The sequence below is a fragment of the Zootermopsis nevadensis genome, unplaced genomic scaffold, assembly GCF_977971745.1.
Source record: "Zootermopsis nevadensis isolate Lab colony 2312 unplaced genomic scaffold, Znev_1.0 Znev_ptg000001l, whole genome shotgun sequence".
NCBI lineage: Eukaryota > Metazoa > Arthropoda > Insecta > Blattodea > Termopsidae > Zootermopsis > Zootermopsis nevadensis.
The window spans coordinates 4,255,588-4,272,416 of NW_028259133.1; the positions used below are offsets into that span (position 1 = coordinate 4,255,588).

At 34.4% G+C, this 16,829-nt stretch overlaps 2 protein-coding genes across 9 annotated transcripts in view; both read left to right on the forward strand.

Annotated features, from left to right (window-relative positions):
- Positions 1-11,981, forward strand: part of LOC110827295 (uncharacterized) — a 37,506-nt gene extending 25,525 nt beyond the window's left edge. For 4 of the 7 annotated variants that reach the window (XM_022058832.2, XM_022058837.2, XM_022058833.2 and 1 more), the window contains one exon: positions 1,521-7,382. In XM_022058832.2, coding sequence (XP_021914524.1) covers positions 1,521-1,632 — 112 coding nt within the window. In that variant the 3' untranslated portion in view covers positions 1,633-7,382. Of the gene's footprint in view, positions 1-1,520; positions 7,383-7,467 lie in introns of those variants that run through there. The other 3 variants (XM_022058835.2, XM_022058836.2, XR_015535798.1) reach the window with 2 other exon arrangements.
- A 1,270-nt stretch (positions 11,982-13,251) lies between these two features.
- Pkcdelta (Protein kinase C delta) overlaps positions 13,252-16,829 on the forward strand; it is an 88,543-nt gene continuing 84,965 nt past the window's right edge. Inside the window, exon 1 of one of the 2 annotated variants that reach the window (XM_087351763.1) lies at positions 13,252-13,881. In XM_087351763.1, coding sequence (XP_087207889.1) covers positions 13,744-13,881 — 138 coding nt within the window. In that variant the 5' untranslated portion in view covers positions 13,252-13,743. The remainder of the gene's footprint in view (positions 13,882-16,829) is intronic. The other variant, XM_087351800.1, reaches the window with a different exon arrangement.

Below are 16,829 nucleotides of genomic sequence, written 5' to 3' on the forward strand. Positions count from 1 at the left end.
TATACTGGGAACGACCCGTTCTTCAAGTGCCTGAACACTGCGGGTCCCAACTTTTCGTTGACTTGATCTATAGACATTTTGGTAGGACTCCTTGGACGAGTGATCGGCCCGTCGGAAGGCCTCTACCTATACACAGGACAGCAGAACACAGAAAAACGCTGACAAACATCCATGGCATGAGTGGGATTCGAACCCACGATCCCAGCTGACCAAGCAGCACAAGGCCCGCGCCTCAGACCGCACGGCCACTGCGGACCCCGTGTTTTGCTATAATGACTAAAATAATAAAACTTCTGTTCTTTAACATATGAGGTTAAATCAAGTGAAACAAATTGTTTTGTTATAAAAGTGTGTTGCTTTGCAATACATTGATGATTGTTCTGTTGAAAATGTTCTTGCTTTGGCAATGAAGAATGATGCCACTGCTTGACAGTGGATTTTATTTTAGGCTGGAAGTGGTGCACCAATGACTCGCTGCATCTAAATCATCCATTAAAATTGCTATCCTCTACTTGATGGTGGGTCAGCAGGGCGCAGCATCTGTTGAGATGCGTCATGTCAGCTGACCTAGCACTAAACGTTTGCTGAATCTCAGTTTCTTATTGATCAGATTATGTACTGAACTAGTTTACCATGTCACTGTAAGATTATCCTAAGTTCCTTAGTGATTTTTATCCAAATTAGACATTGTTTTTCTGCACTGCTGTCAAGAGTGATGCGGTGTCCTTTCCTGCATACTGTGATTGAACTGCTGCATCCACATACAGATGTGACCTTCAGATAAACATATGCTGATTATATGGCCTTCAGAGTATGATAAATGTTAGCTGGTTTGTTATCTTCACCTGCCCAAGTACATAACACCATGCATCTAGTTTGGTACATGGTTCTCCACAAAAGTATTGTTTTGGAATTGTGGCAATCTTTATAGAAGTTTTTATATGTATATAGTTCAGAAGTATTTTGCCCCTCCACTTCTGTGTATCAGTTCCATCTCTAAAAGTTTTCTTGTGATAATAACATTTGACATAGACATCTGTTGATGCCCATTTTCTTACATGCATTTTCTTATATAAAATCACACATTACTTATAATCAATCCTTAACCATGGGGGGGGGGGGATTGGCAATGACTAATTTGTGTTGCAGGTGTAAACTTGTATATTGAAACTCAGTGCCTAATAATATATCTTTGTATTTTGAATAGTAGCTGGTCACAGTGGCCATACAGTCTGAGGCGTGGGCCTTGTGTGTTTGGGCATTGGGACTGTGGGTTTGAATCCTACTTAAGGCATGGATGTTTGTCCGTGTCTTTCTGTGTTGTGCTGTCCTGTGTATAGGTAGAGGCCTTGCGACAGGCCGATCACTCGTCCAAGGAGTCCTACCAAATGTCTGATAGATTAAGTGTAAAAACACCTCGACACCTGCAGGTAGAAGAGGATCAACTGATTGTAGAATAGTATTATAAATTATATAATATTTTATTAGAAAGAAAAATAATTTGCATATTCTTGTTGCAGATGTAGCTCCAGTTTAACACCAGAGGGAAGTGTAATACACTTTTCTAAAACAAATAGAGAGGAAACCTGTACTTTGATAGTGCCAGTAAAGACATTGGAGACTACAAACTAAGTGTCCGAGATTCAGCGGAAGAGTTGACTTTCTAGATTCTGCAGTTTTAATTTTCATGATAGGTGCATTGTTGTACATTACATACATAACTTTTGCCAGTAATACAGGTTTTCTGTGTCTCTTTCTTTTTGTTGGCAAAGTTGATATTCCTGTCAAATTGTAGTATGCAATGTTTATGACATGACATTCATACTAGAAAGATCAGTTATTGTATCTTATGGGACTAGCTGGATGAAAGTGACCCCATAATTAACCTCCTAACATTTATTAAATGAAACATTGTTTACTACTGTGTAAGTTTATTACTGTAATGTTTAAGTATATGAGATTCGACTTGAGAAATCAGTCACACAGACTGCTGAAATGAACTAGGCTATTATGAAGACAATGTTGCTTCTTTATCTTAACATAGCAATTGTGACTATTTACCTTTTTTTGCATTAAAATACCAAGGTATGCAAAGTAATTTCTTGAACATGGACAAATATTATTAATTAATAAAATGGCTTAGAAAATGCTACCACATAATTATGTATTTAAATCTTAAAAACTTAATGTTATAGCGTATACGTAATAGTAAAGAAATTAAGACCTCTTGATGTGACATTCGAAGTTTTCTTGGCAGTGATGATGATTATGTTCTTCCGGGTTGCAACACTGTGTAGACTCACAGGAAAATATCTGCATTTCAGATAAATTTACTGTCTCCATCTTTGGGGCTTTCTGAAATGTTGGTGTCTACTGTTGTCTATACAGTGTTATAACCCAGTAGAACATCATCGTTAAGACTTGATGAATTTATACTCCAAACTGAGAAAGTTTATGAAAAACATCAGATTATTGTTGAGGCCTGTAGTGTGGTACTAGACTGTGTAGGATATCCTGATTCAAACATTAAATATATTCAATATTTTATTCATGGCTAGAGGACTGGAAACAATTTGGTTACATTGTGTTGTTGATAAAGTGAATATTCCTGGTATTAGTTTATTGTGCTTCTGTGTGACGTATGATGTAATGATAAGGAGAAGAGTGAGTCAGGCCAAGATTACATGTGATTAGTTGTAGCCATGTTGGAATCTGTCAAGCTGTGATAGGCTGACTTTAAATGAGTTTTGTCAGCTGTATTTTGAAGTGTCCATGTATTTAGCATTAACATTTTATGTGTGGCTTTGTCCCTGTTTGTAAGGAAAATTAGGACTGTGAGACTGGGCATCTGAATTATTTACTAGAGAGAAAGTCTTATAACATTGTATTATTATTATGTGGTTGTTTCTTTGGGTAAATTAATTGTTTCAGATTAGAGAAATCATTCAGATATCGCACATGCACACTTATATATATATATATTCTGATTTGGGAACTAATTATGAAACTTTATTCATAGTAGATTTTTAACAATTTTGAGCACTGAATATATTTCTGACGAGCTCCATAGTTACATGGATTACTTCAGAGGCTGGAACACAACAGTTATTTGTTCTCCAGTAGGTTATTGAATACAGCAATTCATTACAGTAGAAAAGTATTTTTTGTAAATTCTGTTATGTATTGGAAAAAATGTTGATATACCTATATTATTTATATTCCAGTTATATTTGAGAAATTTGAAAGTGCGTCTCTGCAAAATTGAGACACTTTGGCTCCACTACACTTCTGGCATTGTCTTTGTAAACATCTTTTAGCTTATAATTTTGTTTCTTACATCATATCCTCATCTATACCACTGTATGGTTTTCTTTCATGATAACCATTTACAGTTGTTATGTTTCTACAACAAAAACTGGTAAAGTCCTTGCTTCTTTCTGGGATTAATTCTTATGGTCCCAACGCAGTGCAGTAAGCCCTAAATATCCATAATTATTTTTTTCCGTAACAATCCTGTGGATACAGAAATATTGAATCCTATGTTTAAATGACAACTTGTTGCTGAAACTTAAGCATTATACTTATTTTTAGGTAAATAAGCACAAATATATGGACTAATTTAATTGCAGTCTATTATATAAATACATATTTATACATACAGGTCTGTGTAGAATTAAATTTTAAGTATTGAATTTTGCAACATCTTTGTATTCTTGTTTATGAACTACAGTTTTTATTTTTGTAAGAAGTGTTCCTGATTCATATCATATATTCATCATTCATATTTCAGCTTAAGAATCAGCAATAATTTTCAATTTTGTTTCGTAGTTGTAACTGCTCTTTATTAACTGACTGCAGACATGGCTACTGATTTTATCATATAAATAAATAAGGAAAATATCACTATACTACCGACTTGCAAAACAGTGAGATTGCTGTTAGTAAACGAAGGCTTGTTACACAACTACATGCCCTGTGAATAATATTACAGATGTCGGGCGATTAAAAAATTATGAATAAAGGAAACCAATGATGGTGTGGGAACAGTGGTATTGAACCAACAGATATGAGAAAAGAAGGATTCAGAGCCAATAGATAATGAGGGCTCACCGTATTATAGTTTTTAACTTCCCATACTTAAATGTTTTTTCTAGTTTATATTCAAGCCATAAATAGGACATTCAGAACATAAATGTAGTAGGTTTAGAAAAGTTAGTTTTGAATTATTCATTGTCAAAGTAGAAACCAGGTTAAAATTTGGGGGGGGGAAAAATTGACTTGATTCAATTGTGCACTGAAATATATTTTGATTTATTTTTTTTATTTTTTAGCCATGTATTCTTCCAGTTTCATAGTAGAGAAGTCAGGGTGTTTATATCTGAATTACCTCAAAAGAGGCTATTGTGTAACATCTGATCCAATTTGGTGAGAAAACACTATCTTTAGACTTGCTGAACCAATCAAACTGAAGTCAGCATCATTTGGAATAAGTGCATATCCTGATACCAAGAACTTCAGAGTTACTTTTACTGGATTTTTGGATGTCATCCATTATGTAGTATTCTGAAACTTTTTTCTAAACTGGATCTGTTTCTGTCCTCAGGTGAAAAGGTGGGGAATACTTATTCAGTTGGATTCCTTAGAAAAAGTCAGCTAAAGCTATATAAGTTCCTAAGATTAGGTTATGTCAGCAGTAGACAATAATAATATTTAAAATAAATGTTGTGGAAATACCAAATAATTGAATAGAAATTAACTAACTTGACCACACTAAGGTAAAAAAGCAGCATAAACTCTTAGGACCTATCAAATTTGCCTATAGCTTACTAATCTTGCTGATAAGAAGAACCAGATGGGAGAAATCTCCAAACTAAGTTGTCTGATTGGATTAATCAAACACAAACAAAGATTTTGTGAACCTCTCTGTCTCAGTTTCATACCAGATATGCATAAAACCATTTTTGTGATTGAAATAATGTATGCCAAGTTTGTATACATTTAAGTTCCTCTTGTAGTGTCCTACTGAAGTACTAAGGTTTGAGAATGGCAACACCTTTTGTAGGTTATGTGAGAATGTATTGTTGATGTCAACAACTAGTTGCATGCATTCCCTGACCTATTAATCTTTTAATATGTGTGCATCTTTATTCACTTTCAGAAAATTCTTCTTTGCTTCAACTTTGTCAATATAAATCTCTTATGTTATTCCCATTATAAAAGCTACAAGCATTCTGAAGAATGGACTTCATTGAAAAACAGTGTTTAGAGAATTTGAATTTGACTGGTGTTTTCTTCAGTGCATTTCTTCATATATGGGCAGTACATTTTGTGTATTGTTAAACGTAGGCTGCGTTTCTTTCGTGGTTTCTCTTCTGTCTGTAATCACTGTAATATTTAGAAGAGGATATTTTCTCGAACAAAATATTACAGCGATATATATATTAAGCACATGCTCAACGTTTCTGTAATATCTGAACTTAACACTACATGTTTGAATGTCCCAAATATTTCACTATCCATTATTCAGTATTTCTGTGGGCTCCTGCTTCCTTTTACATTTTTCAGGACGTTATAAATACAAAATTGTGATATTATTGTAGTTGTGCGCTTTAAAGATACTGGCTACCTGAAACTGTTTTAAAATCAAAGTAGGCTGATAGTTATTTTCATTAATCATGATGTGTGTACTAATATGTAAGAACAGAAGTGAAGAACTGAAATGATACTTATGCACCCATTGCCAACATGGTGACTTACACTTCTTAAAATACTAGGTTTTTTTGGAGGGGGAGGAGTCTCTTTGTAAAGTGATGTTTTCAGGAATTTGTATGTGATGTAAAAATTATTTAAGCCAACATGTGAGAGTGGTTAAGATTTTACATGGATTTTGATTGTATGATGTCAGTAAGTAATCTTACCTGTTTTATATTAGGCATGTGGATGATATGTATAAAAGGGACATCAGCATATAGCAGTGTCTGCGAGAAATATTAAGAATTCCAAGTCAAATTTGAATTCCCCATATATGTCTAAATTAAACTTCTGTGTTGTTGCTTTGTGTTTATTTTCTCGTTTCATTCAAAAGAATGCCTGTTCAGAAACACAAAACTTACAAATAGAGAATGATACCTTTGAGATGATGGAATTCAATACAACTTCAGATGTAAATAATGTGTTTCGATCTTCATCTTTTGTTGGAATTCCTTGACCAAGATCTTTTTTAAAGACTTCCTGTTAATTTGAACATGATTATTATGAAGCACTGATCTTGAAGATCTGAAATGTGTTAATTTCTGAAGAAAATAAAACCGATTTCTGGTCTGTTGTGTTCCAACAGCTTATTAATAGTAATGAAATAAATCAGTAAGATGAATTTGACTGATTTCATAACATGTGTACACAAAAAAGTAACTTGTAGCTCATGCCGGCAGAAGTGCTCGACAAATTAAATAATGCAATCCCTTTCCAACCGTGGGGTTACAGTCGAGAGAATCACTGATTGGAAATACTAAGGCATTATGGGAAAGTGAGAGTTTGGTTTAACCTTCAATTAGGTTTCCTTTTCTTTTGCTATACACAGTAAATACATTAACATGTTTAAAAATAATACCTCTACATGTATATACCAATTAAAATGATGATGTGATGAGGTATATTATTTACCTTTCAGACACTAGATTAATGAAAGTTGAAGTCTTAGAAAAAAAAAACATCATTCATGATGATGTAATTATGGTTATGTTCATCCATTTCCATTGCAGCCAATTTTTCCTACATATACACAAAATACCAAATATCGTGGATAGAAAAATGGGTTACAAAATTTAAAACCATGGTTCACAGCTGGCAAGGGACTGCTGTTATATGGCTAAAGTGATATTTGTAGAATTGAGTCTTGAAACTTAATTTTGTGATATGTAGCATTTGAAATGAGTATTAAATTCCACATTCATGGCACACAATAAGTAAATAAAAGTTCTAGAGGGTTCTGGTGTTCATTAACTGATGTCATTGATTTAAAATGGTTGTTGGTGTATTATCTGTTTCCTGATATTACTCGCCTGTTGTGACATTTGCTTTTCTTTACTGTAAGAAATTACACAGTCCTAAATATTATACTGATGTGTTTATAAAGAATGAAGGCTAGCCACAATGTTTCCAATATTGAAGACGCAGGAACAGGTGCGGTTATAATAACTATATTGGCATAAACCTGCTTAGTATTTGCTACAGATTTTATGCAAAGATATCAGTGCAGATAATCAACAAAATAATTGAAATAATACTCGATCAGCATAATTTTCAGAAAGATCCTGTACCAACTGCATATTTTCATTGCATCAGCTGAATAAAGAACATGGGGAGTTTAACATCCCATCATATGTTGCGTTTATTAATTTAGTAAAGCATTTGATGAAGTAACTTGAACCAAACTATGGAGCATTACAATTACCTTAATGTTTTCAGGGCTGAAGATGGAGGTAGTGTGTTCCCCTGAAACATTGGCAACCACCTACTAGATCTCACAGCAGATAACCATTGACGTCTTGACAGCCATGAGAGCTACAATCTCATAAAATTACCTTGTTTGCTGACCAAGTTATAATTCCTAAGGATGAGGACAGCGAACCAAGTGTAGTGTATATCTTAAGCAACATGGCAAGAGATTGTAATTTAAAAATATTAACAAAAACAAAATATTACCATTTCAAGGGGAAACACCCATAAGGGCAAAGATTCAAATTTAGAACAGAAAGAGTTGAACAGGTGAATAATTTGAAGTTTCTTGGCTGCAACATAGGATTTTGATACTCAAATGACGTAGATATGAAGCGTGCAGATTTTTAGTATTTGCGTGGTACCATAAAGACAATGGAAAAATTAGAATAGATACTGTTTTAAAATTATATAAAGCCAGGTTGTGCTTACATTGGTTTATGGGTCAAAACTTGGACTCATAATTATAGACCAGAAAAAATTAATAGAGGCAGCAGAAATGGGATTCTCTAACCACAGTGGGATAAAAAAAATCTGACCAAATTCACAGTGAAGAAATAAATATTTCCAAACTTGAAATAATTATGATTGATCTTAGGATCTGGCAGGATCATGTGGAACAAATGCAGAAACATTGATTTTCAAGAGTATTCTATATGTATCCTCTTCGAGAAGAAAATGAAAAAGATGACAATACATGAAAAGATGAAGAGATAGGTTCTGGAAGTTGCTATTGGAGTCAGAGCAAACTAAATATATAATCCCTGAAGTTGATGTTACATCCGTGGCATAACAGCCCTCTGAGAGCCAAAGCCGAAAAAACAAAATTTGGGAGGAAGAGGAGATGATGATAATGAAATGGATAACAAAAGAGTTTTGAGTATGTGGACTGGATTCAGTTGACTCTGGTTCATTCCAGTGACAAGCTCTTATTAATGTGTGAATGTACCTTGGGTTCCTGTCCAGTGTAGTGAGTATTAGCATCTCAAGGTCACTGCTCCGTTGAATTAGTTAGCTAGCTGGCAATTGTAAATATTTATTTACTCCATATAAACTGTAACATTCAGTATCTATACCAGAACAGTTTTAATTTACTGTTATTTTTATACACACATGAGGTTAGAGAAAGGTATACACATTAAAAGTGGTATTAAAGTGTGTCATTAAAGTGCAGGACTTCAGTGTCAGGATTAAAGTAGAGTGGCAGAGCAGCGTTGATATAAAGATGCCAGGACTGGTAAGGTTGTAGTTCCTTTGCTTATTTAGCGAATACGTACTTATGGACAGAGGTTATATGTTATTAATGAGGAAATTGGAGCATGTGTATATTAGCAGTCCTACTTTTGGTTTTAATTTTGGAACAAATATAGGTCATACATTATAAAATATGAAATGTCACCCTCGGTGGAACTAGTGGTTAGCGTGCTTGCCACTGGACCCAAGGTTCGCGGGCTCAAACCCGGCCGAGGTCGATGGATTTTTAATGGTGATAAAAATCCGTAGCACAATGTCCTTCGGAGGGGAAGTAAATCTGGCGATTCCATGTTGTAGATTTATGGCATGTAAAAGAACCTTACAAGCATGATATGAGATGTTTTGTAAGCAAAATTCAGTGGCCATTTCTCACCCATGTCTCTCCTAGATGGCTCTCGTGAACAAATCAGGATTGAGCAGAAATTGTGCAGAGGCAGTGGGGTTGTCACTCACTACTCAGATGCACCCTACAAGACTAATAAGGAAAAGTTGCCTTGAGAAACTGTCCTTTAATGGGTCAGTAGGCCCAATCCTTGTAGTTGATGACATTATAAAATAAAACTACACTATGAAGATGATTATATTTGTTGTGAAAAGACATAATCAAGAAAAGGGAAGTCTGATCATTGAAAACTTATGCAAAAATAAGTTATCATTTAAAGTATGCTATATCAGCTGAGTCTTGGGACTTTGTGAGAATTCACACGGGTTCTTTACTTCAAAATTCATATTTTAATGAGGGACTGCAAAATGGTTTAATTTCATAGAGGAATACTAATTGTGTGTGTAGATTGCAATGTTGTTGAATGTGTAGAATTTAAGTGGAATGTAAATCTTACTTGTAGATATTCTGAAGGAAGGAAGGTGTTTGTGGTGGTATTTGAATGATTGTTCTTAGTTAAAATTGTTAAATACTATGATAGCATTACCATAAGAAAAAGCTTTGTGTAATTTTTTTTTTTTTTAAAGGGAGTATAATTTATAATAATGTACAGAGTGTTTGTAGTTCATTTTGATGCAAATATTATTCTGAAAGACCATCATTAAGTACTTACTATAGATTTTATTGCTGAAAGAATTCTGATTCAGTATTTGCCGTTCCAGTACAATACACATTCTAGTTATAGTTTTACATGTTAAATGAAATGACTTTTAACTGCATGAGAGCATTGTTTGTTGAAGATAAAAGTGAAATTAAACCTGAGAATGTCCTAGTTATTATTGCCAGCTGCTTGTTCTGAGTGTGTCAAGATTCGTAACCAATATACTTTTACTACTGCCTTTAAAATAAATTTTACATAATCGGTTTCTAAATACTCTGCCCTTAATCTCCAAAAGCATAAGTTATTATTTAATCTATAAGGAAAATTGAAAAAACATGGTCCATTTGTGCTATGATATCTTAAATTATTGTATATATAAATTAATATAATTGCTGGGATATTTTACATGTTGGTCTTCTGGTCTGTGCTGGTGATGTTAATTTACAGGGCAAGAACAAGAATACTATAAAGAATAACGTACAAGTAATATTAGAAGCTAGTAAGAAGGTTACTCTAGAAGCAGACATAGGAAAACTTAAATATGTGTTCATGTCTCATCCCCAGAATACAGGATGGAGTCATAATATATAGTTAGATAATAAATTCTTTTAAAATGTGGCATTGTTCAAATATTTGGAATAACGGGAACAAATCAAAATTATGTTCGCAAAAGAATTAACATCAGACTGTATGTGAGGAACACTTGCTGCCTTACCTTCTATTTAGAAGCATAAAAGTTACAAAATTGAAACTTTAATTTTCCCGTTGTGTTACGTGGGCATGAAACTTTGCCACCTTCCTGTAAGAATATATGCTGGAGGTCAAAAAATTCATAATTTTATGGAATCCAAAGTTTCGTTACCATGTTTACAAGAGGTTGCTACTGGTGCCTGTTTGGAGCCCTACAACACATTCACGCCACACCATTTTAATAATCCCTCCAATTTATGCCCAGGTTTTCCAAATAGGTTTAAAGTATTGACTAAAATTTTGTGCGCTTATTTTTGTTCTGTTGTGTGTGCTAACTGCCCTGTTCGTCTCATCCTCCTTGATTTGGTTACCTGATAACATTCGGTGATCCTCTTGCTTCCCCCGTTGTGTCCAAGTATTCCTCTCAGCACCGAAACACCCTTGGTGTATGTGAGATTGGAGGTTCTCACAGTTATGAATATGAAGATGGCTGTTTTTTTGGGTTGTTATGCCATGTAGTCTTGTAGAAGTTACATTGGCATCATTTCAGAGGTCCTTGCTGCCTCCATGATCATGGCACAACATCCTACGATACGGCCATCATGACCCTTTACCTTAATATGACAGACCAAGTTACACACCCATATGAAACAACAGACAAGATTACAGTTTAGCATAACATAACCTTACATTTCTAGATAGGAAATGAAAAGACAAAATGTTCCCTACTGAATAGTAGTAAGCATAGCCAAATTTAGTCTGCTCTTTATTTCTTCGTGAGTACAGTTTTCATTTGTTATTGTCCTTTCCACATTTTAAAAAAAAAATATTGACAGTCTGTGTATTATGGTTTTGTCTGCATTCTAGTCACAAAATGTGAACGTATTTTTATGTGTGATTACTCCTGGACCACGCTTGTAAACAAAATATGAATAATATTTCTGTGGTTTACTAAATGTTCTGTCGATACTACTTAAAGTAGATGCTGGCACAGTTTCATATACCCAATAAAGTCTTCTTAAGAATGTCCTGCATATAAGGGTATTGTGATCCTTTGAAAGAAGGTGGTCGTGCGTCCTTGATTTATATAATACACATTGCTGCATACGTTTCTACAGAGCTTGTGGCAGGCACCGAGCTTCCACAGTCTGATAATTCTTTCCCAGTTGCTTTAAACCTGGTGAAGGAGACATGTTCCTCAGAAATGCCTATGAATTTATTTACCAATTTAGTATGCACGGAAAACTGCAAATCTCAAACCTCTAAGTATATGAGGTTTGAAAGTATTTTATGTCATTTAAATACCTGCGGTCAAAATTGACATTATTTGAACAGGAATACTTATGTATTTATGTATGTTGTAACAAAAGACAGTTAAATTGCCATATATAAATTAGGCATCAATGAATTTCCCTGTAATTTTACTGCCTGGAACCTGTAAATGAACAAAATTGTTAATATAGCAGCATGAGAAATTTGTTTCTTGTGTGAAGCATCCTTTCTTATTTTGTAAACCTTTTGTCACCCGTAAAAAAATCAAACTTTCATAAACAAAAAAATATCGTGCGATGCATGTGGTTTTTGTCGCCATCCTCTTAGGATTCACGGTACACAATATCACAACATTTTGCCATGGAATCGTTACCTTTGATAAGAAATGAACCTGCGATCTTATGGTGTTGCGCAGATGACTTGAAACTACTCTTTCCTACTAGACGACAAACTTATTCTTTTTAGTTATTGTCTTATGGTCTGTCTTAATACGGAAAGTTCACAATGGAAATACCAAATGTCACTTATTGTTCTTTTGGAGGTTGTTTGGATGTGAAACTTGGACTTTTCATTAAGAGACCACATATTGAGAGTGATGAGGAAAACGTTTGGACTGAAGCGGAAGGGACAGATGCCTTATGAAAATTGTGAGGAGATACGAAGATTTCTGCAGGGCACAGATCATGCAAAGAAGAGGTGAGAATTTTTTTTTTAAGAAAACAGTAAGGGAAAGACCACCTGGAAGACCTAAGCATAGATTGGAGGATAATATTAAAATGGAACTTTGGTAAATCAAACGACAGGGTGTGGAGTTCCATAATAGGTTGGAAATTGGACAAGCTTCTCAGAAGGGATTCTACCTGTATGATGATTGTTAAAGTTTTACGTGATATCTCAGAAATCCTGTTTTCTTTAATATTATGCTTAGGCTGATATGGAGACGGTATTAAACTTATAATTGTTGCAAACAGGTGCAGTATTCCCACAACCCTTTAAATTCGAAACTCGTGTGAATGTTATTTATAAATTCACTACCTACCAAAAAAATGCGTGTACTTTACAAAGTTCAATTGATTAATGAGGTTTAAGGGAACAAGTGCTACACTGTGGACAAAACTCAAAGAGTTGTTTATTAAATGTTAAAGTAGGTGATATACATCGTTACCGCTGTGCGTTGATGGGATAATCGAAACGGCTCGATTATTTTAATTGTTCACTTGAAGGCTCAAGACAGATTTCTTATTGTTTCTAAAAGAGAGGGCATTACGCTTCCATTATGGGCACAACGGAGCATTAGGTGTAAATGCGTTGGTGAATGTGGTGCAGTGTTCCTCCCAGTTCGTGACGTCATGACTTCCGGTCATGTGATTTCTTCTCAAGCAGCTGGGCCAATCAGGTTTATCACTTTACGTCCTTTCTTTTTTTAAACCTCTTTTTCCATTGCCAATTTTGTCTTGTGGGTGTTTAAATGGTGCAAAGAAGAATGAAAAAAGAAGAGTAGGAAAGAAGGGAACAACCTAATCGAAGAGAACTAGTTACTATTTTCACATTTTCATCCGTTCGAGTGCGCTGATGTATTGTCGAAGTTTTTCGATACTCAACTGTTTTGTTATTTTTTACTATATTTTTTTCAATGCTATTACTTGATAGCTCCAATGTCACCTGAATCAAGGATTGTCAAGTGCGTATTCGAAAGCTTGCTGTTATAGTTGGCGTTAAATAAGAAATATCATAAAACTATGTGCGATACTTTCCGTAGTAGGTTATGAGAAATATGTGAACGTGCTGCAGTGCCATGAGAATATTAGCTATCAGTATTGCTGCACCGACTGCTTGACACTTCGTGTTTCCTTTCGTTTCATGTGATTCGGTGTATGTATTCAAAGACTGTGACTAAAGGAGCCAGGAGTTTAAAAGAAGTGAAGATGTCATTTTCAGTTGTTTGTTTATTTGTTTTGTGTGAAATATGTGAAAGTGCGGCGATGCAATGAAAATATTAGCGGACAAGATGATGTTTACTGGTGGTGCTCACAGTAAGAAAAGAAGTACCAGTACAACAGCTCACCAGAAACGTTATGGGTTTACTCAGGATAAATATGAAAAAGGACGAATGAGCTACCAGGAGGTAACACTTCCGAATTTCTTGTTATACTAAATTAAGTTGTGATTAAGTGCATGTGTTTGTTGTCTTGTATAAACTTAGTTAGATGCAGCACGTGTGGTCGTGCCTTCGTCTTCCGTTTCACCTCGCATTTCCCCTCTCTCTGATGTGTGTTAGCGCATTCTAAAAATAAAAATCGGCACAGAAACTTCATCGTAGAAATGAAAATAGCTCACAGATTATTAGACTGTTGCTGTTAACCTTGGGAGACTATGTGAACTATAACAGATTGAAAGGTTAAAATAGGCCCATATGTTTTCAAATATTTGTTTCTAGCACCTCGTTCGGCATATGTAGGCTATGATATATATAGCATTACTTTGTTCCATGTTGCAAGATTTATCTATTGTCTCAGTACTGTGCACGTTGCAAGTTGGCTGTCCCAGTGCATATCGATAGTTATGTATAAGAGCTGGAGACATGAATCTTTCACTAAGGTTTTTCATTGTTAAATCCATAAGAGTTCGGAGTGTCTTTAATTTTGAGTTGTATAAGATACAAACGGGAATTTGAAGCAAGTAGATTTTCGTGTATCGGAATAACCTGACACCCATGTATACGTGTTGTACTGTATCGGAATATCTGAAGGGTCTGACACTCTTGTTGCCAGGCATAGCGACACACATACCCTGGATGTCAATGTTTATTTATGTCTTCAAACGAGATACGTTTCTTTTTGTATTTACTTCAAATTAAATAAAGGTTAAATTGCGTTGTTACTGTAAATTACGATATCTTCGTACTCGAAAGTTTTTTGTGCTACGTAGTTTTATGAGATGATAATGTTGCGTCATATTGTTTAATTTTAACCGTCTAATCACAATAAAATATTTTATTAAATATTAAAATATTATTACTACAATTAACATTTAAAATATTTAAAATATATTAAAATGATGCTCTAATTGTAAATCGAACATTTCGATAGAAAGAGCATCATTTTAATATATTTTAAATATTTTAAATGTTAATTGTAGTAATAATATTTTAATATTTAATAAAATATTTTATTGTGATTAGACGGTTAAAATTAAACAATTACGTAGTTTTAATATTAACGCTCTTTACGAAACGGGAATTTTAAAAAAAATGTTTTTCTTCAGTTGTAATGAACTCAACGAAATTGTAGCACATTTTTAAATTATGGTTTAGAAAATGTTGTTAGACACGCGGAAATGACAAAATATTTCGGTCTCTTTCCCGAATTAACCAGTAATTTTTTTTTCCTTCTGTTAATTCTCGAAACATCTAAATTTATTATTTGCTCCTAGTTCAAATCACATTAATTTTATACCTAGGTTTCAGAAGAATCTTTACTTAAAGTCGCATTTGTAAAGTAGCTACAGGATAAAATAATTTTGTTCTTAAACTGCATAAAGCTGATGCATTGGAATTTATCTGAATCTTAACCGCGATTTCTACGTCCCAAATCTAAATTAATATTTTCCAGGCTTTCTTGATGAACACAGTCAAATAAGACATTATTTTCGATGAAACGATGATCTTATAGTTATTATGAAATACTGTTTGTATTTGACAACCTTTTGTTATGATTTGACTGTGGAGTTATGCGATGGGCTCATTTGAAGCCATATTACTAGAATCGCATAGGTGCGTGCATGTTACGTTTATTAGCGAGGAGACCAAGTCACGATATTTAATAAGTAGTCAAATAGGGTACTTTTGTCGAGTATTGTGCCCTCATTTTTGTTGGCTACGTTGCCAAGCTTACACACGAATGTGTAAAAACCGCTCGAAAAGTAAAATTTTACTGGATAATGTCAACCCAAGTTGAAGCTCGTCTCGTCTTCACCATTAAGAAGATCAACTGGTTAAAGTTGGAGGACAGAGAGACATCGATCCACTAGTAGGCCCCGCGGTCATTTATGTTTATCGAACATGGGAGCATAAGGGCCTAATTTTTTGATTTGAGAATTGTCACTAAACTGACTTTTGAAATATAATTTACATCCTAGTTTCCTGATATGGTTTTTTATCTTCCCGATGCCAATTTGTTCGTGTATAATTTTGATTGAAATTGCCTTTGGAAGTTTAGTAATAATTCTGAGTAACTTACTATGAAAATTTTGGAGTTTACTGAGGTGCGTTTTGGTTCCATATCCAGAGACAGGGCTTGCATACGTCATTATTATTAAGAGGGTTTTATAGATTGTTAATACAGGACTAATGTTGATGGAGGAGGACTTGTTCAGAATTGGGTAGAGCTGCCTGAGTCTGGTTGGCGTTATTCACTGTAGGTGAGTTTTCGATCTAGGATGGCGCCAAGGTATTTGACCTCATTTAACCAGAGAATGTTCGTTCCAAAAATCTTAAGTAGGAGTAAGGTGGGTGAGTCATTTAGAGAATAAAGTAATCGAACATTTATTAAGATTATTAAAGGCGGCTAGTATATTCGGAATCTTTATGGACAACTGTGAAGGCTCTATTATTAAGATATTTATGTATATACTGAGCAGGAATTCTGCATAAACGTGTTTAGAATTGAGTACAGTGAACCACACTTTATCGAGAGATCTTTTATTATCCGAAGAGATTGTTGCTTTGTTATTATTTAATCCAAATATAACGCGTTTTATGATCCATGTCAATGCATGAGTGGTATAATGACCTTTCTTAAATCCGTATTAACCTTCCCTTATTAAATTTAATTCTTTTAATTGAAAATTCAATCTTTTCAGAAAACATCGGCCAGAGAATTTAAGAGACTAATTGGCCTGTAGTTGAGTGATGAGAAATTATCCTTTTCCGGTTTTAAAATCATCATAATTTTTGGAACTCTCCAATGAGGCGGGTAGTAATTATTTGTTATGGAGGCGTTACAGAGTGTCGGTGTGAATTTAAGGGCTGTTAGGGGCAAGTCTTTAATACTGTGTGCTGTCTGACAACGGGTC